The sequence below is a fragment of the Diplotaxodon limnothrissa genome, linkage group LG9 (assembly GCF_057381915.1).
Source record: "Diplotaxodon limnothrissa isolate DT_005_m linkage group LG9, D_limnothrissa_male_GT1.1, whole genome shotgun sequence".
Lineage (NCBI taxonomy): Eukaryota > Metazoa > Chordata > Actinopteri > Cichliformes > Cichlidae > Diplotaxodon > Diplotaxodon limnothrissa.
Genome location: NC_140604.1, coordinates 18,466,734 through 18,490,001, shown reverse-complemented (window position 1 = coordinate 18,490,001; position 23,268 = coordinate 18,466,734). Strand labels below are relative to the sequence as shown.

The window sequence follows — 23,268 nt, the reverse complement described above, 5'->3', positions numbered from 1 at the left end:
TTCCTCATTACAGTTATTTCTCCTGTCCTCCCTTCCTCACCTTGGATTTTTTTCTGTTTTCCCCTTTTCCTGTGTCATTTTCCATTTCCTTCTGTAATTTTTTTTACCTGCCTTCTTTTACTCTTTCATCCTTAATCTAACCTTGCATATTATTTCCTTTTTCCCGGTCAAGTTTAGCTTTTTCCTCCACCCAATCAACACGTTTGAATACCTCATATTCCCCTCATTTTTTCTTATGATTCATCGAGATGTCACAAGGTATTAAAAAGAAATAATTTTGTTGAGCTCTGGAGGTCACCGCTCATGAAAATGTAACACGGGGCATCTGAATCCTGTCAAAAACCATCCTGCCGTGACAGATTAACACATTAAAAAAAACGCCTTGCGTCACTATACAAAGTACCATCGGAAAACATCAAACGATAGCTGAATTTAAAAATGCATATATCACAGATGACAGGATATGACGGAAAGAAAATTTTGCAAGAATACAAATGGATGAGATACGTTACGTTGATTTTGATGTAATTTGGCTGTTTTTCTGAGCTTGTTTTTTGAGTAAAAAAGGAGAAAATATGTTTTAAAATTTAAATTACTGTGAGAAACTACTGAGTGGTTGTTAGGACTGTCATCACTCCTCCTGCTCAGCACTTTATTAGAAGGTTCCACTCTTGGAAAGAAATTGGCAAGAACAGCGTGAATCCAAAGACACAACTGGCTTTGTGTCAGCAGTTTGCACTCTTCCTGGTGTTGCTGTGAAGGTGTGAGGAAAGTTTTCTTGGCAGAATTTGTGCCCTTTAACACCAGTGATTTGAATACCACAATGTGAATGTCACTGCTGATTATACACAGCATTATTATGCTGGCTTGCTGCAGCATAATAATGCACCATATTACAAAGGAAAAATCCATCCATCCATTCCGTTTATCCTTTTCAGGGTCGTGGGGGTCGCTGGAGCCTATCCCAGCTGTCATAGGGCGAGAGGCAGGGTACACCCTGGACAGGTCGCCAGTCTGTCGCAGGGCTAACACACAGGGACAGACAACCATTCGCACTCACATTCACTCCTGCATTCACACCTATGAGCAATTTGGATTAATCAATTAACCTATTCCCACTATGGAAAAATCCAGTTTGGCTAAAATAACAGGCTTCTCTAGTCACCCAGACAGTTCTCACTCCCAAGATGTATGCTGAGATTTTGTCAAAGCCACGGGCATAAAGATATATATAACATCAGGTGTTGTAAACGCTTGTATCCATTCTTCCTACTATATGCCATTTTTCTTGGGAAACAATCCAGGTAGTAAAAATGATTAAAATGGGGAAATGAGTGCACCTGAAAGGTGGGAACAGCCAATGTTTCAGTTAAGTCTCTCTCCATTTGTTTGTACATCCATTTGTTTTGTTTTGTCATTCTCACACCCCACTGTATTTTGGTTTAAACAGAACTGAATAAATAAACTTTTTTTCTTTTTTTTGAGTTACAGGGAGGCTGGAGCCTATCCAGGCTGTCTGTCGCTGCCTCTTAAGTTCCAAAACAGAAAAATAGTCCACGAAAAGGCCGTGGGTGGCAACAGGTGGTTTGTTTCAGAACACACTTCTGACTTCTTTGAAAATATATGGCGTTTATTTCATGGTAAAATACAAAGAAAAAAATCAACCCAATAATGTCTTACAACTTAAACATAAACGAAAGTTAATTTGATTATATTTCAAAAAGTGGTCAACAAATCATTTTAAACCCTCGTCCCAACTGACATTTGTTAAACAAACAAAAAAAAAACATTTCCACCACACCCCCTAGTGTGCTCTTAATCCCTTAATTAATGGGAGGGTCCAAAAGTTACCAAACTAACCACTTTTCCAAAACTTTCCCAAAAGTAAAATTAATTACAGACTGACAAAGCAAACTATGATATTCTTATTGTATTAAAGAAAAATCAAAAATGGATACAAATTATGTTTCATAAAAATTCAACAAAAATGGCCACAACACTGTCCTAGGGTAAGAGACCAGGTGCATACTTACAAGTCACTAGTGGCTGGGCTAATGCAGAGTGATGGACAGCCACTTACACCCACATGTACACGTACAGCCAAATTAGACCAGAGCCATACTGATATATCAGTCATATGTGTCAATATTTATACCAGCTGATGAATGAAACTTCAATAAGTAAAGCGGAGGGAGCAGAAACACCTTTCACGCATGTTTTGAGTTTTGACACTGCATAGTTTGTCCACTAAAGGACACTCTGCTCAGATGGGCTGGTTGTTGCAGGGCGTAAAAGACTAATTCATAACTTGCTCTGAGAATTATAAACAAGATTATTTTTAAGCTTCATTGTCATCAGTTTTGTGAGGATGAGTAAATAACTATACATAACAAATGTTTGGGAAATATGTTTTGTGTGTCTGAAAGCAAATAAATATAAAAAAAATACTCGATATTGTCTAGTATCAGTCTAAAAACTCCCACATTGGTCGGGCTCTAATTTAGAATCCCCATAAACCTAACAAGCATGTCGTAGTACTCTAGGAGAAGGCTGGAGCGCTTGGGGAAACTTCTACAGGAAACTCTACACAGAAAGACACCCCTCCCACCCCCCGACAAGTTCGCAGATCTGAACCAAGTGCTGAGGCAAGAGTACTGATCACCGCATCACTTATGTTTTTCCCTTACTCAGTAAGGCAGGAAGATGAGTCCCAGGTGGACTCTTGCTTTAGATGTCAAATGCCCAGCATCCACCTGACATGACCTCCTCAGGAGAGGTCGTCAGGAGAGAAGTCTGACTGGAATGGTACACCTGTCAATCTACAATTCAGGTGTCCTAAGATGAACTCAGAAAGGACACGAACCTCCCCTGAAGAACAAGAAGGGCAAAAACTTGCTTGCTCTTGATTTCCAGTATGAATATGAATGCAGTGGATAAATCTGCAGAAATTATGCGATGCAATCATGTCTGCATGGGGCAGAAGCTCAAAGGAATCTTTCTAATGACTTGTAGAGGTAAAAAAGAAAAAAGAAAGTAGATTTTACCCAGTATCATTGTTTAGATGAACTTTTGACAACTGTGATAAGGTTTTAAGGTTTACTGACATAACAGGAGAAACCATAGAAACCATCGTTTTTTTCTCACTGTAATAAAAATAATTGCGTAAAGCCATCCTCTGTGTGCTGATCTGATTTGTTTGCAGTCATTAAATTAATCTGCTAATGACTGCTTTAAAGATTTATCTACAGTGAAATTGCTAAAAAAGCACCTTGAAGTTTGATCTGCTGTCATTTAGGAACAGCAGTAACATCAACTAGATTTTCCATCGTCCGTAAATGTCACTGATGTGTATCACAACTGAACAGCGGGGCGAGGTGGGGGTGTTTTATGACTTTGACGCCGTTAGAGTAATGTCAGCTCTGTCTTTGTCTGCGCTGCGTCTTCATGTGTGTTCTAGCTGAATATGTAAAGAAAGAGACAGCAGAGGGTGAGAGGACGTCTGCTTGCTTTCTCCACAAGTGTAAATCCTATATTTCTTTAGTCACTGGATTTTTGCATAGAAACCTTTTGATACTCTGACAATTGAATGTTCTCATTTTTTTTTCCAAGCAGCATATTAATGGACAGAGCATCAGTCCTTACTGTTTGCAAGCATACATCACTGTAAATCACTGCATTTCACCTGCTTTGGTACTAACGAAAGTGAAAACGGGTGCACTGGAGAGGCAACAAACAGGCGACTCTCAAAAAGTGATTTTTCTAAAGAACAGCACAACAGAGAGGCCTCCCAGTGGCGTCCGCTCTGTTCACAAATAAGAGCAAAAATGAGGTGTAAGAACATTTTGTCCAATTTAAATACAGCACTGTTTTGTTCTCTAACAGATCATTATGAGCCTTTGGTAGGGACAGTGGCTGATATTCAGATTATTAACAAGAAAATATTTAACTTTTATTGTTGCCTCTGGTTGAGAAGTTTATGGATTTAATTGGAGTCAGAGCTGATACAAATGGCTTCTGGCAACGCTCGGTTAAATCAGCAAATCCACTGAACAATCAGCTGCTATGTAATATTTTTGTTTAGCTAAAAAAAAATATCAAGGAGAGATAAAAAGATAATAGATTATTTTGCCTTGAAGATGGAGCGAGTGATGTTTTGCTCATATAAAGCCACAATTCTAAAGCCTGCATATGGCAGTTCAAAGATGAGTTTCTTTGAATGTCAGTGGAAGATGCAAACAAAGATGACGCTGCCTTGATGGTCGGCATGTAGAACGCAAAACTGAGAAAATGAATGTCCTTGAGAACTGTGCAACAAAAAAACCAAAATGACAATTGACTGCACTCTTAGAAAAGTTGCAAAGAAGCATTAACAGTGCAGTAAACCTTAAACAACCAGCAGTGAGCAACTGCAATATGAAGTTGAACCAGTCTTAATAACTACACCCAGTCAGCCATCAAGACAAGCTGAACTCTCTGTTTTAAGCATTCTTTAAGCTATCTCAATAAAAAACATCCACCCTCCAATTGTCATCCATATTTTATGAAAACCCATAAATTTACCAATAGCCTCAGAATAACAACGGTATGATCTTTGGAGAAGGTCAGAAGGATGTAGTGTCCTTTACATGCCTTTTATTATGTTTGCACTGTGTGTTTCTTTCTAAGATATCATTGATTTTTAAAGTTGTCCCTGTCAAACAAAGCACCTCTCTGTTCTTGTTCTCATGCCGCGTAGTGCTCATGCATTGAAAATGTCTGCAAATCCTCAGATTGTGGTAGTATATGTGCATTGTTAAGTGAATGCAAGTCAGCTGGTTGGAGTTTGAGGGTGCAGCTGTCTCTGGAACCGGCTGGCCATTAGTGATAATGTTTTCCCCTACTACTCACCAACGTTGCTTCTGGAATGACCTAAGGGAAGCTCCTCAGGGACATTGTGAGTGGAGTTAATTACATCATCAAGTATTATATCAGATTAAACTTGCAAACCATGTGACAGACTAGAAGAAGACTCAATCTCACTGTTTAAAAAGGTTCTTACTCAATTTATTACCCTCTAAATGTTAAATGTATACATCTCTTTTACTCTGTGTAAATGACATTAAGCCAGTGCTGTGAGAAAATTTTTTGCCTCTTTCTTGGTTTTGAAAACACCTAAATTTTATGGTTCCAGCTTTTAAATGTAATGTAATGTAAACGATCTCGTCTGCCTTTCAGTAATTTTGATAAATCTAGAAATTTGCGCTGTTGGTTGAACCAAGCAAACATTGAAAAGGTGTCATTTTGAGCTTAGAGTAGACTCAGTTAAACCATTTGTGCCATCAATCAGAGCTGTGAAATCACAATTTAGTTTAGATATAGCTTCCAGGTGTGAAAAGAGTCTCTGTAAAAGGGTCAAATGTTTAATTTTTCATTTTGTCACAGAAAAACTGCTTTCGGTTTGGTTTAATTATAGGTAGGAAGGAAGGGCCACACAACATCCATTTGGGTAGTTACCCGCGTTTATGTCTGCATAAATTAGGTACCATAAACTGTATGCTTATATCTCCAACACTAACTAATCCAAACAAGATGTAGACAACCTTAAATGAATTATGATGGATCTACAGTTATAAAAGAGATGCTGCCTTTTCTACTGTAAGCATGTTTTAGAATAAAACTGAAGAGATGTTGAGAGAGAGTGATGTTTGCAAAAAAGTCATTAAGACAAATAAAGAGCACTAACCCACCTGTTTGTTCATGAATATGTAGATAAAGGGATTGATGACAGTGGACAATTTGGCCAGCAGTGACGGCATGATGGTCGCCTCTGGTGTCAAAAGATCATGCGGGCCGAAGGTTGCAAGCAGAGCTGCCACACCATAGGGCAGCCAGCAGACCAGGTAGCATACCACCATTGTGACAACCATCACCAGCACCCGCTGTTCTCTGCGACGGGTCACCACTGAACTCACGCTGCGGACCTGACAAAGAGGAAAAGACACTTTACTGATCTACTGTCATGATGCCAAAAAAAAAAAAAACAGACAAAAAAACAGTGGTGCTGCAATTTCAGCAGCTTGTAGACTTTTCTCCCCCAACAGTGGCATTAATCTCTGCTTTATTATTCCCTATGTCTGTGCCCCCCTGACCAGTTATAAAGCTGCCATACCTCCCCTCCAAAAGCACAACTCAGAGCTGACTTGTGTAAAAACACACCTTAAACCAGAATGCAAACATTAGTTTTCAAAAACCAAAACACCTGATGCACAATAACCTAAGACCATAAATGCAGACAGCAGCACGATGAACATCAAATAATTCAATCAATTGGCGGGACCCACAGAGGCCTAGAGCAGTAAAAGCAATATTCTTTTAGCAACAACAGAGACTAATCTGTATGATTTAATACGCTGGAAATCATAAATAAATAATTTCTATCATACATAAAAGAAGATGCGATTTTACTCAGGTAAGAAAAGAAAAAGGAGAAAACATCATAAAAAGTTACTTTTGTCTTTTTTCCCCATTTAATTTTCATCAAACTGAATTTTCAAGGTGGGTTTACAAACTCACAAGAAAAGAAAGAAGACGTCCTCAGACTGAGAGTGCTTGGAGATCAGTAAGAATTTTATTTAATCTAATGAATAATTAAGTGTTCATATTCTTCTCAGTATCTAGATTTATACTTATTTTGTTGATGAAACCTTTAAAAAAAAACACAGGTATGGCTTTCTTGTGTTAGTGAGTTTATGACGTTATCAGTTAATGCCGGTGAACGCTTTAGTCACTGGGATTAAATCAGAACTGAAGCATTGTCTGTGCTGTTAAATGTTAAATGGACAAACATTAAATACTGGTCTCTTGTGGCATGTAATTAATTTAAACATGGACATCATCCAACATGTCAACTACTTCCAGGTTTAAACATGCACTTGGCACGCACTGGTTTGTATTACAGACAACAAACATGCACTTGTGTTTAGGCACTTGTGCTTGTTTCCATTATGTGTCAACTGTTGAAATTTCAAGTAAAAAAATGAACATTTGGAGAACAAAATCACGTCTTCCACATTACTCTCAGCAAACTGTAGCCTCTCAATCCATGTGACAGCTGCTGTGTCAGCTGGACGTGGAGGATGTTTGAAGATTATTTCAAGCCTTTACCCCCTGAAGCACATTTTTAAGGCAGAGTGTGCTAGAAAAACTAAGATATGTTTGGACATGTGACAGCATCAGGTCAGACATAGCGCACAAAGTGTCACACGATCAAGGACATGTTCCATCACATTGCTGGGTTGACGGTTGGAGTTTGCATACAAGCAGAATGTGTGAGCATCTCTAGCTTTTCTTTGGAAATGATGAATCTGAACTAAGTTATAGATGTTAAGTAGAATGATAAGTAAAACATGGGCGTCAAAGGCTCCTGTACACAGCAGTGGACAGAAGCTCAAGACTTTCCCTGATGAGTTTCTGCAGGAATCAAAATCTCATCAGTACTAAGCTGAACAAACATTTGCCATATTTCATGCCTGAGAGATTTAAAGCATGTCCTACAGACCTGGTTGAAAGAAGAGTACATCTGGATCTTCTCTGTAAATAAATATTGTCTAATGTTATGAATATATATTAGTTTGAACTAGTCTCAAAGTAAAAAGTGTTTGTACTGTGGCACAAAGGGCAAAATTGCAATTCAGCCCTTCTGGTCATTTGTCCCAGGCAAAAGCAATTCAACAAGCAGTCTATGCATCCGTAATTCCTGAATGGAAGGAAAGTCCAGACCTTACTGTCCAATATACTGAAGGAGCTGAAGGATGAATGAGATTAAATGTGTACAGTTGTATGCAGAGCAGAAGGTTCAGTCTGCATCCTGAATCTTAAGTCTGCAACTCTTCACAAGGAGGAGATGAAAAGTTCTTGCCAGCCCATAAAACTGCAACTCTAGGCAGCACAATGTTCTCATCATTTCCTAATCAAATAGATCAGTTTTTATGGACATCAACTTCATTTTTATAAAATCACCTAAGAGATGACAGCACGGGGATAGAAAAAAGTATTATTAAGCAAGCTTTGCGTAAACCAGAGGGACAGATGCAGAAAGGAGTGGAGTAGTCAGATTACCAGATAAATAAAACTGTCTAGAGGCAAAATGTACAGCTCTGTGAAAAAGCATTCTTCTTAGTTTTTATATTTCAGATAATCAAGCAAAATTTAATATTAGACAAAGATAACCTGGGTAAATCCAAAATAAAGTTTTAAAATGATGATTTCATTTATTAAGGGGGAAAAAAGCCATCCAAACCTACCTGGTGCTGTGTGGAAAAGTAATTGCCCCTTAACCCTAATGACTGGCTCTGCTACCCTTGGCAACAAGAACTGCAATCAAGGAATTTGAATTAACTGACAATGAGTTTTTTGACTAATGTACCCCAAAACTTTCATTTTGTTTTTTTGTCCTGCTGCCGAACCCAAGCACCATCGAGCCTCAGGACATAAACCAGACATTATCCAGCCCCAGACTATCACACTACCACCACCATGTTTGGTATGATTTTCTTTTTATGAAATGCTGTTAGTTAGATTTTTTTGGAAGGCTTAATTTCTGTAACAGATTAGACTTTTTCTCATCAGTCCACAGGATATTTTCTGTGAGTCTTTCTGTTCATCTTGGTTAACGGTGGCTTTCACCTTGGATCTCTTTCTTATTGTTGAATCATGAACTCTGACCTTAACCAAGGCAGCTAATGCCTGCAGTTCTGTAGATGTTATTCTGTTGCTCATTTAACTGCATTTTGCATTTACTCGGGTCACCATTGTCTAACATCAAACTTTGTTTGATGATGTGAAACATTTAAAAGCGAGAAATACTCAGTGCTATTGAATATTCTGACCTCACATTTAGTCCTATTTTGGTAATATAAATTATTACAAAAATTCCAACTTAAAGGGGTCAACTTCAAGGGGAGGTATTAGATTTAAATTATTTTCTCTAATTGCATTGGTGGATGCTTAAATTAAACATAGATTAAAGATGGTTTAAACAGGTTTAAGCAGAGATGGATAAACTCACAAAAAATAAGGTCAGCCAAAAGCTTAGGCTTTGTGTTCTGACCTAAATGCTTTAATTTAATAGTTTAATTCTTAAAACATTAGCTCAATTTTTTGCTAAAGAATTGGAGACAAATAAATGAATTGAATTGAAATAGTGTGCAGACTTGTTCCCCCTTTTAGAAAGACAAAAATATATTAAATGGTGCAGCCACCATTTAAAGTGTATGACTATTAAATTTTATCAAAATTATTTCGCATCACATCAAACTTTGGCAACTGTTTAATACATCTCATAAGCTGAGGGTTACATTAAGAAAGCTCCTTTTAAAGTCCTAATGGTAGTTATACAGAATCTCCTTGAAAAGACAACCCACGGTGAAATTTCCTGTCTGTTTCACCAGTTCCAAAGTATTAAATTTAACCATATTAGTAAGACTGTTACACATAAAGCAAGCCAATGGTTTGAACTTCCTTTCATTTTCAGTCTAAGAGTGGTGAGGTTACTCGAGGCTGTCACTCTGTTTAAAGTCATCAAGGTTGCAAAGAAGGTCTAAAAGGTCAGGGACAAGGGCACAGAGTTCCACAGGAGGCAACAGTAATGTTGCTTTTTCCACTCACTGGGGAGAAAGCTGTCGCATCCCATGTCAATTACAGTTTTGCAGACTGAGTCTGAGTTGCTCACCTTAACAGTGAATGACTTGCAAAACAGCTCTACCTGCTCTATCTGCAAAGCTTCTGCTGAGGTGTTTTTCAATGCTGCTACCAAACCACTCCTATAACCTGCTATTACTGGAGGGATCTTCTCTTTTGGTCATTTGTTTACATTCAGTGCCAGTACGTACACTCTACTCTTTCATCGCTATGTTTGTCATTTTAGCTTATTTTAAAGCCTCCTTTCTACTTTCTTTTTCAGTCCTGACTGGTAATCATGGGTACCTACTACTCTTTTTCTTATCTCTTCATTCTGAATAAGAGAAAAAACTGGAATCCAATAGCTTTATTTGCACTCAATAGCCAATTCTTGCCTTCTGCTGGAGGCCTCTCTATCGGTTGTGTTAAATGAAGAGAAACAAACATATCTTTCATTTCGTTTTCTCCTTTCTTTCTCAGCTACTCCCATCTCTCTCACTGACACAGCCACATAGACATCTCCAGCTAGTCTGTGGAGATGCATTTCATCGCCTTCCTCTCGTCAGTCATGTGTCACATTGTGCTTTTTGTTTTTGTTTGATTTGAGGTGCAATATAACTTTATTCTCATAGGATGTCAATCAAAATTTGATCCAAGATGATTGTCATGGGGTTTTTTTTTCAAGCTAAAATAATTGTGCTTGCCTTTGCATGTTTGCAGACTGAGATTCGGAGTCATTTTTAGTAGTAGCACCTGTAGTATCAGTTTATAAACCTGTGCATCAGCAATCAACCAAAAGTAACCTAATAATAGAATAAAATCTATATAGGCAGAAAACAACAAGTACATTTAAAACAATATATTGTTATATATCATTATGATAATTAATGCATAAAGATTTGATGACAAGTCTTTGTGGTACTTCACACACAAAAGCTCCGTCAGCTGAAAATTATACACCAGGTTCTTGCAGTACACGTATTCTTAAAGAAGCTTTAAGGCTAAGAAACAGAAACATTTTAATAAATATGTTTGAAATCTCTGACGGGCCCCATCAATAAAACAGATACTTTGCTGACTTTGTTTTTCTGCCAGTGAATGGGAGTAGTGCATTTCAGTAGATTCTCATTTTTTTTCAAGGTTTAACATATCAGCTGTCAGTGTTGTGTGCTGCAATAGAAAAGAGCGAAGTGTTTACAGAACCAGGATGCTGTGTTTGTTAAACCAAGAGTGGTTTAGTTATGAGATTGTTTTAGAATGGGGAACACTTTCTGATTAATTTCACTTAATTTAGCTACTTGGGGATTAAACTATTTTTATTACATATTATCAGGCACATTAAGACTATGAAGGGAGAATGATGGTTTTTGTTCTTTAATTAGTGGCAAAATTAACCAGCTTTAAACCGCATCTTTAGCCACTTTGTTAGCAGTTTGTCTTTAAAAAAAACACATTTATTCATATAATTATGTAGCTTAATCTGTGAAAAATGCCACAGATAATACAGTTTGACTGGCATTAAACGGTATTTCTGCACCAACAAGGTGATTCCCAAAGAACTATTGGTTATTGTCCACTTGACATCTCTCAACATGGTGTGGAGAGAGTTTAAAGAAGTCTGAAGAAATTGAGTGGAAGCTCTGTCATGGTTAGGGGCTGCATTTCAGCCAGTGGTACTGGCAATACTGGAAAATTGAAAGAATTATGAACATAGAAAAGGCCTGCCATGCAATACCAACTGGCAACAGAATTTGCCTCCCCAGATTTCAACATTATTAAAGCAGTGTTGGATCATCTTGACAGATAAGAGAATAAAAAGCAGGCAATATCCAAAAAAAGAGCTTTGAATGCATCACACCAGTTGCACCTTGCTGCTGTCTGTGAAGGTTGTATGACGTCACATCAGTCACACAGGTTAGAAACGCGCTGCTGTCACACCCGTCACACTGCCCGTCACACCTGTCACACCGTGCTGCCTGCGCGGTTTAACTGGCAGCTCGGTTTAACGGGTATTACAGTTTCATGGGTAGTGTGTTTTTATAGGCAGCGCGGTTTAACGGGCAGCGCGGTTTTACGGGTAGCGCGGTTTCACGGGCAGCATGATTTCACGGGTAGTGTGTTTTCATAGGCAGCGCGGTTTCACGGGCAGCGCGGTTTCATGGGCAGCATGGTTTCACGGGTACCACACTGTCATGGGTAGCGCGGTTTGTCACACCTGTCAAACTGCGCTGTCTATGAAGGGGTATGTTGTTCGTGTGAACTGACCATGTGAGATCCTCTGCCAGATGTACAGCTAGGAAACGGAAGCTGTTCAATCTTTCCACAGCAGCGCTGTTGATGGTGATCGGGTATGTGCTTTACTACACCTCTAGAAGGTCATGGGTGACTGTGGCTCATGGGGTTGAGAAGCGCATCTGTAACTGGAAGGTCGCCGGTTCGATCCCCGGGCTCTCTGTCCTGGTCGTTGTGTCCTTGGGCAAGACACTTTACCCTACCGCCTACTGGTGCTGGCCAGAGGGGCCGATGGCGAGATATGGCAGCCTCGCTTCTGTCAGTCTGCCCCAGGGCAGCTGTGGCTACAACTGTAGCTGCCTCCACCAGTGAGTGAATATTCATTCGCTCACTGTAAAGTGCTTTGGGTGCCTTGAAAAGCGCTACATATAAATCCAATCCATTATTATCATTAGAAGTCCACTATCATCTCTTCTGTTTTTGTGACATTGAGGGTGAGATGGTTCTCTTAGCAATAAAGTTTAAAGGCACTGAGATCCTCCTTCACAATAAAATAAGAGATACTAGTGGCCGTGCAGTCGTAGGTGTAGAGTGAGGACAGGAGAGAGCTCAGTATACACCCCTCACGTAACAACGCGCTGCCATCTGCAAAGGCTGCGTAACATCATACCAGTGACATCGGATACACAGGTCACACCTCGCTGCGGTCCTGAGACACCAACTTCTGGGTCATTTTAGGCGCTCTCCCTTAAAGCCAACATTTTTCTGATTGGATGCCGGTGGCCTAGCAGGTGACTTTGACTGAGATGATTGAATAAAGGATATCTGCTCTCAACGACAACATATAGAGCCAAGAATAAAAACTCCCTGAATGCTAGTGTCTGGATCACTCGTACATGTACACATGTACATATACTGACTTAATTATATAAAACTTTGGCTACTTATGCTTAATCTGAACCATGTTAGGAGTGCACATTTGTAGACCAATTCTGCTTTACAATAATGATCTGAGATCATGAATGAAGATGATCTGTTGTAATCTTACAAGAAATCCAACTCTACAGATGAGCCTTTAATGGCAGATGCAAATAGGAAAAATATGGAGTGCAAAAATGTAAAGAAAGTGGAAATCAAAGCACAAGGAAGCATCCCTGAAGAAATTAACAAAGAAACATTACCAGACGACTTGACAAGGACAGAGAGGAAACACGGGTCTTTATACACACAGAGACTAACTGGTAATGAGAAACAGGAAGGAGAGGGTCACAGATGAATATAATTAACAAACAGGTAAACACACTTCATAGTAAAACAGGAAGTAAACAAGGGAAACATGGTCACAAACAAGAAGTATGAGACAAGGAAACAAAAAGGACCAATGCATAAACACAGAGTGAGTCAGGCACAGATATAACAGGAATGCTGGGAAACCTACTTTGACCATATAATAATAATAATAAAAATAGATTAAAATGAAAAGACAAGAAAACAAAACCTCAACAGAATATATGTCAAATAGACACAATAATAAAATATTTTGCAATGTAAAATTCTGTCCAGAGACCAGTTGGCAACCTTCTGGCAACCACTGATCACAGGGGAAACGTGTATTTGGGGCTAGGTGAAGTTGGTTGTGGAGAGGTGTGTAGTGCTACACCACAAGCATCCTTGCAATTGCTTTGGCAGTGGATAAAGATGAAACCATGAAGTGCAACAGATACCAGAACTGGAGACAAACCAACATGTTTCAAAAAGCCCAACTTTTACTTTGAAGGGTAAAGTTTCCAGTTAGCATCACAATTTCCTCACGTGTTTTCAGTGCAGCAGCCTTTTTCCAGCTGATTTTACCTGGAAATAGTCAGCAGACATTCACCAACTTGCTGCTGAATCTACATTTTATATCTCTAGACCTGTGTGACTGAAGACTAAAGCTACGTCCACACATACCCGGGTATTTTTGAAAACGCAGATTTTTCTCTGCGTTTGCATCTTTCGTCCACACGTAAACGACGTTTTCGGTCACTGAAAATGGAGATTTCTAAAAACGCCTGCCAGGGTGGAGACTTTCAAAAACTCAGTTTTTGCATTTACGTGTGGACGAGAAAAATGGTGAAAACGCAGCGTCAAAGGTGTGCGCCACGTTATTGTTTCAGTGAAATGAATTTCTACAATACTGTTACTGTTAATTGTACTCTCTGCAGTGTTTAAATGCTTACATATACACACACAGTTACTGTCCCTCCACACATATGACTCGGTTCTGCTTCTATGCCCCATCTTTGTTTACTTTTTCCCACCGAGGCTTCTAGACTTCTGATTGGCCAACATTTCTGCACGGTTAGGAATATATCTCCACCTGTTGCTTTGGCATGTTCCTAGCAGCGTTTTTCTTCATTTCTGCGTTTACGTGTGGACAGGATTCTTTTTTAAAACGAAAATGAAAAATCTCAGTTTTCAAGAATACCCGTGTACGTGTGGACGTAGCCTAAGAACCATAGATGTAGAAAGTAAGCACCAGCACAACAACACAGAGAACATTAACTGAGACTCAGAAATCATCAGAAACAAGAATGAAGACAGAAGAAACCATCTGTCTATGACTATATCTTTTTTTGTTTGTTTGCTTGTTTGTTTAACACACTTGTTTAATATGAATAAAACCAGACACAGTTTTCTAAAAAATCTTAATCATTACCAAAAAAAAACTGTTTATGTAAGATGATCCAGGTTTGACTTGGTGTCGACCACAGGAAACTGTGAAGGACATTAAAAAAACGAAGTGTATACAGTAACTGCCAAAACGACATTAAAAAAATATCGCAGCTGTCAATCTCAATAGTCATCTTCCTGCTCAGCTATACTCTCTGCTTGTTTTGTTTTTTTTTGGGGGGGGGGGGGGGGTCCTTGTTCTCTACACCTACATCCATCAATGTACCTGCCATCACTGACAGGATGCAGTATGCTAAGAGACTTCTCACTACATCTGGCCCGTCTTCCTCTGCTTAATTAATTCAGATGGCGTCACTGATAAAGTAACCGAGTCTGCAGCATCACTTTCTTTATCTGTACCAACTGCTCCACTCCTTGTCTCCATATCTTAAGGAATTTAATCACAGTTTACGATAGAATGTGAATTTAAATGATGCTTTGAAATCTGATATGGTTAATGTAATAAGGTTTAATCCTCTTTGGACAACAAACATGCACATTTGCAACATATTTTTGGGACAATCCATCTGATGGGTTGAAATATCTCAGTATGGATAAAAGGAAGCCAACTGATGGTGACCTCCAGAGATTACCAGCCTCCACGTTAGCGATGCAGAAGAAGACTGACTTTGAAAAGTTACAATGTGACGTGTTTGCATTTAGTATGGGGTCATGCTTTTAATGTTAATACAACCAAAACAGTTGCATTATTGAGACTTCAGTGAAGGTGTGTAACTATTTTCTTCTTCGCTTACTCACAGGTAACACTGCAATACAGAGAATATTTGAACTAGTGATTATTGCATACAGTTACACTTAAATTGAGTCTCTGCTCCAAACAACTAGTAAAAAACAGTTCCTTATGCTTGCAGGCATGGAAAAGACCCAGAGAAGCACGGTACATGAACCAGCAAATGGTGTGGCAAATTAAATTCTTGTGCAAACAACATCAACACAGACAACACCCACAGGGCTAATAGAAACGAACAGTTCCCACAGTTAATGTGAAGACATATGATGCACAGCCGAAGACTGAGGCAACCCTAATTCTTAGACTCACTGTGCATGTAGCTGTCACAGATTAACATGAAGGACATACATCACAACGAAGGCAATGACAAACAGGCATCCATGCAGAAAGAGAACAAGGAGAATTAAGGGAGCCATTGTTTGTGTATAAACAGACAAGCAGAATATTTACAGCAGTGATTTGGAAATAGTTTTATCAATTAACTTATATTATTTTTTCATCCATCCATTCGCTTCCGCTTATCCTTTTCAGGGTTGCGGGGGGCGCTGGAGCCTATCCCAGCTGTCATAGGGCGAGAGGCAGGGTACACCCTGGACAGATCGCCAGTCTGTCGCAGGGCCAACACACAAGGACAGACAACCATTCACACCTAGTGGCAATTTGTATTATCCAATTAACCTATCCCCACAAGCTGCATGTCTTTGGACGGTGGGAGGAAGCCGGAGTACCCGGAGAGAACCCACGCAAACACGGGGAGAACATGCAAACTCCACACAGAAAGACCCGGCCTGATGGTGGAATTGAACTCAGGACCTTCTTGCTGTGAGGCAACAGTGCTAACCACCGTGCCACCGTGCTGCTTTTTTCAAATGAATTTATTTCAACTATTTGACGGGTTAGGCTCAATCACTCAACATGATCTTCACTTAGTTTTATATTTGTGAAAGACATTTTCAGATGATTATTGTAAATATTTCCCATTTTTCCTTCAATCATCACAGATTATGACCCTAAACCCAACACTAATGCTATACAGAAGACACAAAAATGCCCATTCTGACATGCTTCAAAAGCTATATGTTTGGTACTTTTTGATGTTCTCTAAAGTTAGTGTTGGGGTTACCACTGACAGCTTAAACACATTTTGCCTTTTTAAGTTTGTTGCAAACTGATTTTGCATTACTCTGTTAAATCCTTCACCGATTTCTGGTTGAAGTGTAGAAGATTTTAGCCTAAACTCTGAACCTCAGAGATGGTTTTATTAATTTCATCAGCACATATAAACTACTAGGTACAAATCTTTATAGGTTATGAGATCCTAATAACAAATTTTGAGATCTGTGTTTATATCACAAACTAACACAAAGAAAACTATCTGTCCTTTTAGCAGTACAGCTGAATCAATGTGTCCTCTGCTGCCTGCAGTAAATAATGCAGGATTATCCATGATGGATTACAGTTTGTTCAGTGACCTTTCTTCCACAGCTGTAAAAATGTCCAATTTTCAGCCAGTCACAGAAACAGCCTTCCAAATACGCTTATTCAGCCTGGTGGTGTTAATCGCTCTGATGTCTGTGTAGGTTCTCAGTCATCCAGGAAAAAAGAAGGCAACTGGACTTCTTTAAGTTTGTGAATACATTTCACTTGGCATCCAAGAGGCTTCTCCAGAGTCCCAGGTATTAGACACCTGGAACTACTCACCAACTTAAAGAAGTCCTCCGGTCGCTTTCTTTTTTCAGATTTCAAGCTGCTAGCTAAAATGCTGCTCTCCCTGCAGACCACAGCTAAGTGCACTACTTCATTTTGCTGCACACATTGAAGGATCAGCTTCCTTAGAAAACAGAGCTCTTGCTCTTGCTCTTGCACTTTTATGCTACAGCCTACTGTTGAAATGGACAGCCAGGTACACGTACCCCTCTACCACATAAACATCCCATCCTAGGACAGACACAGACTGTAGCTGTCTTTTTCCTTCTGAAGTTGATCACCATTTCTCTGGTCTTATTCAGGTTCAGAAGCAGATTCCTCTCACACCACTCCACAAATCCACTAGTGTTTTGTACTCCTACTGCCCATTCAACCACTGTAAAATCAGATTATTTCTATATGTGGCATGGTGAGCAGGAATGGAGGAATGGAGACAGCACAACCCCCTGTGCAGCTCTGCGCAGTCTGACATGCTGCAGCTTGTTTGTCGGGTAGTCAATAATCAATTTTTGCAGCATGTCATAAAGATGACACAACAGTAGGACAGTGGGAGCACTGTTTGTTCACAATAGGAGGGCCCTGTGTTCAAATTCACCAGCCAGCTGTGTGGACTTGTGCCTGCATGGGTTCTGCAGCCTCGTCTCACAGTCCAAAGACAGGCATGCTGGGTTAAATATCCCTAGATGTGAATGTGAATGGGCATCTATGTCTCTGTGTTTGCCCTGCAACAGTGGTGAGCTGTTCAGGGTGTACCTCACATTTTGCCCAGTTTGATTGCCCAGTGAGATTGCTATTAAACATGAAGGAGGAGGTGGGACCTCAATATCACATCTCCACCCCCATCTGCTTTACAGAATATCCTTACAAATGAGCAGGGAGCCCACTGGCTCCACTTCTGTTAAGTTTTATCCAAAGATTCTATGTTATGCACCCACCATCATATGGTCCATATGGTTTAGTAACTCATCTCTGACCTTGAGTATGTAACTCATCCCATCTCTCCACCTAAAGAACAACTTACTTTGGAGCTGCTTCTGTGTAAATTGTTAAAATCATAATATTATAATGTTTAACCTAATTAATGACCCTAATAGAACGACATATTACAGACAGGCACCATCAGCCTGAAAAGAAGAATGCATTTATATTCATGAATAAAAAGAAGTTAACATGTGTCACCATCAGAGATTGGCAGTAACGCGTTACTTGTAACGCGTTACTGTAATCCGATTACTTTTTTCAAGTAACGAGTAAAGTAAGGGATTACTATTCCAAAAACGGTAATTAGATTACCGTTACTTTCCCGTAGGAACGCTGCGTTACTGCGTTACTAAAACCGTGATTTTTTTGCGAGAATGTCTCATGACAGTGACGTAAGCAAGTGCAACGTTCGTGACTACAGCTGTGTGCAGATCAACAACGGACAATATATCGAGTGCAGGAGAGAGTATGAGCATGCAGCATTTAAAGCGTGGAAGTACTGACCTTACTTTGAGTTTGATTCCATAAAAAGTGACAAAAACATTAGTGTCCGTTGTGCGTGGGAAGAAAACTTCTTTTTACAGCGAAAAAAACCCCGTAACTTCCAAGCAAGCACCAAGTGCGCTACAACGTAATGGGAAATTCACAGAGAAACTCGCGGAGTCTTCCACTGACCGCTGTGGCACACCTGCACCAGGGTAAACCTCCGCCTACCCAACTCTTGCTTTACAGGTGAAAATAGAGCAAAAGGACCGCTAGTCTTTGACTTTATTTATTTTCTGCTGTGTTTTACTTGCATCTATTTGAAAGAGTGAGTGTAAACACACAAAAAAAATTATTTTATGTGCTGGAGTGTGCAGAAAATAGGTTTAAATATTAAACAAATTTCTTCCAGTCAGAGAATGTTGCATATAATTAAATTTTTGCTTGATGCATAAAGTTAAAAGATTAAAACGAATAAAATAAGTTTTAAAAAGGGACTTTTCCATTTGATTACATTTTGTATGATGGATTATGTAGAAAAAGTAGAATTGGGCTATATCACCTTTTCAGGTTGTAAATTGTGTTTTTAAAAAGTAACTAAGTAACTAATTAATTACTTTTAAAAATAAGTAATCAGTAAAGTAACAGGATTACGTTTTGGGGGAAGTAATCAGTAATTAGTTACTGATTACTTTTTTCAAGTAACTTGACCAACACTGGTCACCATATTACATGCAATAAAATAAAAGTAAAAGAAACATTGGCAAATCAGCGTTCCTTCTCTTGTACATTTTTCATAACATTCACATGTTTTTTGTTTGTTTTTTATTTGGGCTTTTCCATAAAGAGTTTTCGGCGCTACAGTTAGCCGGCGCTGAGCGTGAAAGCCTGTATCCTCGAGGTTTAATGAAGTGCCTCAGCAGTGTGTAATGGAGACAGTTGCCTATAATCTTGTCATTAACACCACGCTGCAGACTGAAGCTCTGTGCTGCTCTTCATTTTTCTTACCAAACTACCATTTTCAGCTTTCTAATGTGAAAATCAGTCAAAGTCAGGCTTTAAAATATTGAATGTTACTGTTACTAGTTATTGATATTCACTGACCAATCACAATATTTACCTGATTGTTGTTGTTTTTTTATTACATGAAGATCTTGAATGACCATTTGTCATCTGTTTCTGTGCTAAGTATAGTACGATTGTATGTGGCAGGTAATGGAGTATTTTGCTTTACAGTCCACTGATTCGTGCTCTTACGTTTTAAAGTTATATGGATTTTACATATGAGTAATAATGTCACACTGATGATGTAGCTAATGCTACTAGCTGGTAAAAACACTGTGCAAGGCAGACTTAATCTCATTATTGTTGGAATGATTGAGGCATTTTCTATCTTTGCATATATATCTTGCCCTTATGTCTGATTAAAATGATGTATTTTCATAAATACAGCAGTATGTGGTAAGCAAGATAATGCAGAAGTTATATTTAAGTTTAAATTAGCAGAAATTCCATTATTTTAAATAATGGAAATCCCTATGGCCCAGAAGCTTACTTTTCTCCACTCTTAGATCCTTATGGTGTCAAAAAGCCAAGAACTATTTAATATGGGCATAAGGCAGAATGCTAAAAAAGAATGAAGCTGGAAATAAGCAACAAAATCCTAGTTTAATCCATAGAGCAAAGCACTTTAAACCAGGAGAGGAGGGAAATAGAAAGATTACACCTGAAGGGAATAATAATACTCTAAATCCTAAAGTGTGAAATTTATCTTCAGCTTTTTCCTCCAAGTTATAGTCCTGTGGTTTGTGTTTGTATTATGTGAAGTTAAACTCATTTTGAAAATAAATAAATAAACTACATCAAAATAAATTATTAGAAAATGTTTAAACAACAAACCAGAAGCACTCTGAGAGCATAAACCTCCTCCAAAGTTCACTCTCTAGGTAGTATTTAATTTTAAGGAAAAATTATTAGAATTTGACCTCCTTCAAGGTCATAAATACAGAAGTCAAATGTGAGATGATATCTTAAATATCTATGCTGTACTTTCTATATGTTGACAATACACAACACACAAAATGCTTGAACTAGAGGAACTCCAAACCTCTGATTGGTAGTGTAAATAAAACCATTAATATTTAAAACAGAACTGAGCACACAACCTAGTTTCAGACATAACCGGAGCCGTTACAACAGTTCACCGGCTCAGCAGCAATATGAAGACACAATTTATGACTGTCATCCAGAATTCAGGTCATGATTTCCCATTTTTCTCTGTCTGCTCTTTCTTGCTTCGAGGTATCAATTATGCTCTGGCACATATGATGTGGCTTCAGAGGCTTTTAAAAGAAAACTCACAGCTGCAGTTTGACCCGAGCCTCCCCGACCGGCAGCGAAGGCGTAAAGTTAAAGACAAGAGAAGAAAACGATGTTGGCAGCTTTAATGGACGGTTGTTGAAAAGTCAAACCTGATCGGTGGTTCAAATTTCTCAGCTTTCAAGCTCAAGTCTTTGAAATGTTTGTACTCATGTTACCCGCTCTCTTGTCGGCTTTGCAGCCCCGGGCTATACAGTAAAGAGAGGCTTATGATACACTCGTGATTCGATTGAAGTCGTAGATAAGGGGCCGCTCTTGTGCTCTACATATAAATCACATAATGTATAGATGACCTTGTGGTGTCTCATCTCAAATCTGGGTCATTTCCACACAACTGTCTTGACAGTCACATCTCATGACAGAATTAGTGTTCTGTTTTTCCCGAAAGGCTCATTTTCTCACTTTGGAACAAACGCTCTCATAACATTTATATTGCAGATTCGCACCTGTCTGATGGCGTGCAGCAGCTTGCCGTAGGAGTAGAGGATGACGCCGAACGGCAGAACGAGGCAGAAGGTGAACAGGCAGATGATGTAGGAGATATTGTTTGCCGTACGTGTCCTCCAGTCAACCGAGCAGGTGGTGCCGGGACCCTCGGGACCATATCTGCTCCAGCCCAGCAGCGGAGGCACGGTCCAGGCCACGGAGTAAAGCCAGGAGAAGCAGATCCCTGCCAGGGTTGGGCGGAAGTCTCTACCGTCTGCAATAGTCTGCGCCATCATGGTGCAGTAGCGCTCGTAGGACAAAACAGCCAATGAGATGAGGGAAACAATACCTGAGGAGGGAGAAGTTCAGAACAAGTGGTCAGACCCAGATATCAAGCAAATTTTGGGCTTTTGGGAGTCAGTGAGCAGAGGAGAATGAAAAAGCTTTCCTCAGAACTGGAGCAACTGCGTTCTGTTTCCCTCAGAGTTATTGATTGATACATTTAGATACGAAGTCATGTCAATTTTCCGCTCGCTTTGATCATCTTAATAGCGTTTAACTTTGCATTGCTGGGGCACAAACAGAGGAGAATGAACTTCATTAGCTGGCATTTGCTTTGAAAGCTTTACAGTAACTGTGATGGCAAAGGCCTGCTAGATTAATTTCAATTTGTACATCTTGGAGCGCACTAAGGTTTGAGCTTTTTGTTCATCCACACGTGTTTACTTCAGGCATTATCATATGTCAACCGAATCAGAATGTTTTTGTCTCTTTGCTTATGTACTTCTTTCCACTACAGGGCCTTCAGCCTGCTCCACTCTGGGTGTAGTGGGAGGATCACACATACAACGCATTCACTGTTATTTGACTTTCTACATTCATTCATATTTATGAATTCCCATGCCTCGTAATCCCAGGTTTAACCCTCAAACAAGTCTTTGAAATGGTATGAAAGGTAAAGATAGGTGGCCATGTTTAAATTAAACTGATTGTTTCTGCCTTTGTTTTCCTGTGAGAAAATCTTGTTTCAATGACTGCTTCTTGATAAAGCGGCAACCTATAATCTATCCATTCTGCACAGCCATGTTTTGAGCAGGTGCAATCAGACATACCCCCGTTCAGTGAGTGCTTCTGTATCACTTTTAGCATTTGGCAATCATTTGTACCTACAAAAACACGGGTTACAAAGAATCCAAATAGCAGTATTCAACACATGCTCACATTTCTTTTGGTTAACTAGAGTTTGCATACTGTTTTTTTCCCTCTTTTTCAGTTCAATGTTTTGATTTTGTGCTACTGGCAGTAAGTAAAAAACTACTGAACACTGACTATTCGAACTGCAGGTAGTCATTTCCATTCAAGCTCAATCTGAAGATTGGTTTCATGATAACCAGAAAACACTAAAAAACTAAAAGGACTTTTGAAGAACTTTTTCTTCACAGAGGAGAATGTCTTAGTTAATTGACAAACAACACTGGAAACACGCATTGCATCACAATTTAACGAAACCTCAAAAGATCTTTAAATGCTTCTTTTTTCTGACCAACACAATAAAATCAAATCATAGTCAATATATTCTTTGGTTAAGAAAAGAAAGCAAATTAGCCTAAACAACTGATAGATTATTTATTGACAGATCATTGTCAACCGAGTAGCTCTAATTCATTTGGGAAACTTTCAGTTAACTGAAAATGGAGTTTATTCAACAGCAGAAGTTGTGTCGTGGACTGATACAAACCCTGAGTCGTTGTATCCTCTAGTAGTTTAAAATATCATCACAACCTGTTCACACCAAAAAATGAAAAAAAGAAACACCACTTACAGAAACACTGATTTGCAGACAGCACAGCCATGTGCTGTCTTTCCTCTGTGTTAACTGCAGATTGATGAAAGAAAATTGTTGCTGAAGTGAGTTAAGTCTTAAATCAGAGCTAATCAAC

General features: G+C 39.1%; 1 protein-coding gene across 2 annotated transcripts in view; it reads right to left on the bottom strand.

Moving 5' to 3' along the window:
- Positions 1-23,268, bottom strand: part of tmtopsb (teleost multiple tissue opsin b) — a 42,767-nt gene that overhangs the window by 7,332 nt on the left and 12,167 nt on the right. For both annotated transcript variants that reach the window (XM_085362053.1, XM_085362054.1), the window contains 2 exons: positions 21,349-21,677; positions 5,727-5,960 (listed from right to left, as the gene is read on the bottom strand). In XM_085362053.1, the coding sequence (XP_085218179.1) occupies positions 5,727-5,960; positions 21,349-21,677 (563 nt within the window). The remainder of the gene's footprint in view (positions 1-5,726; positions 5,961-21,348; positions 21,678-23,268) is intronic.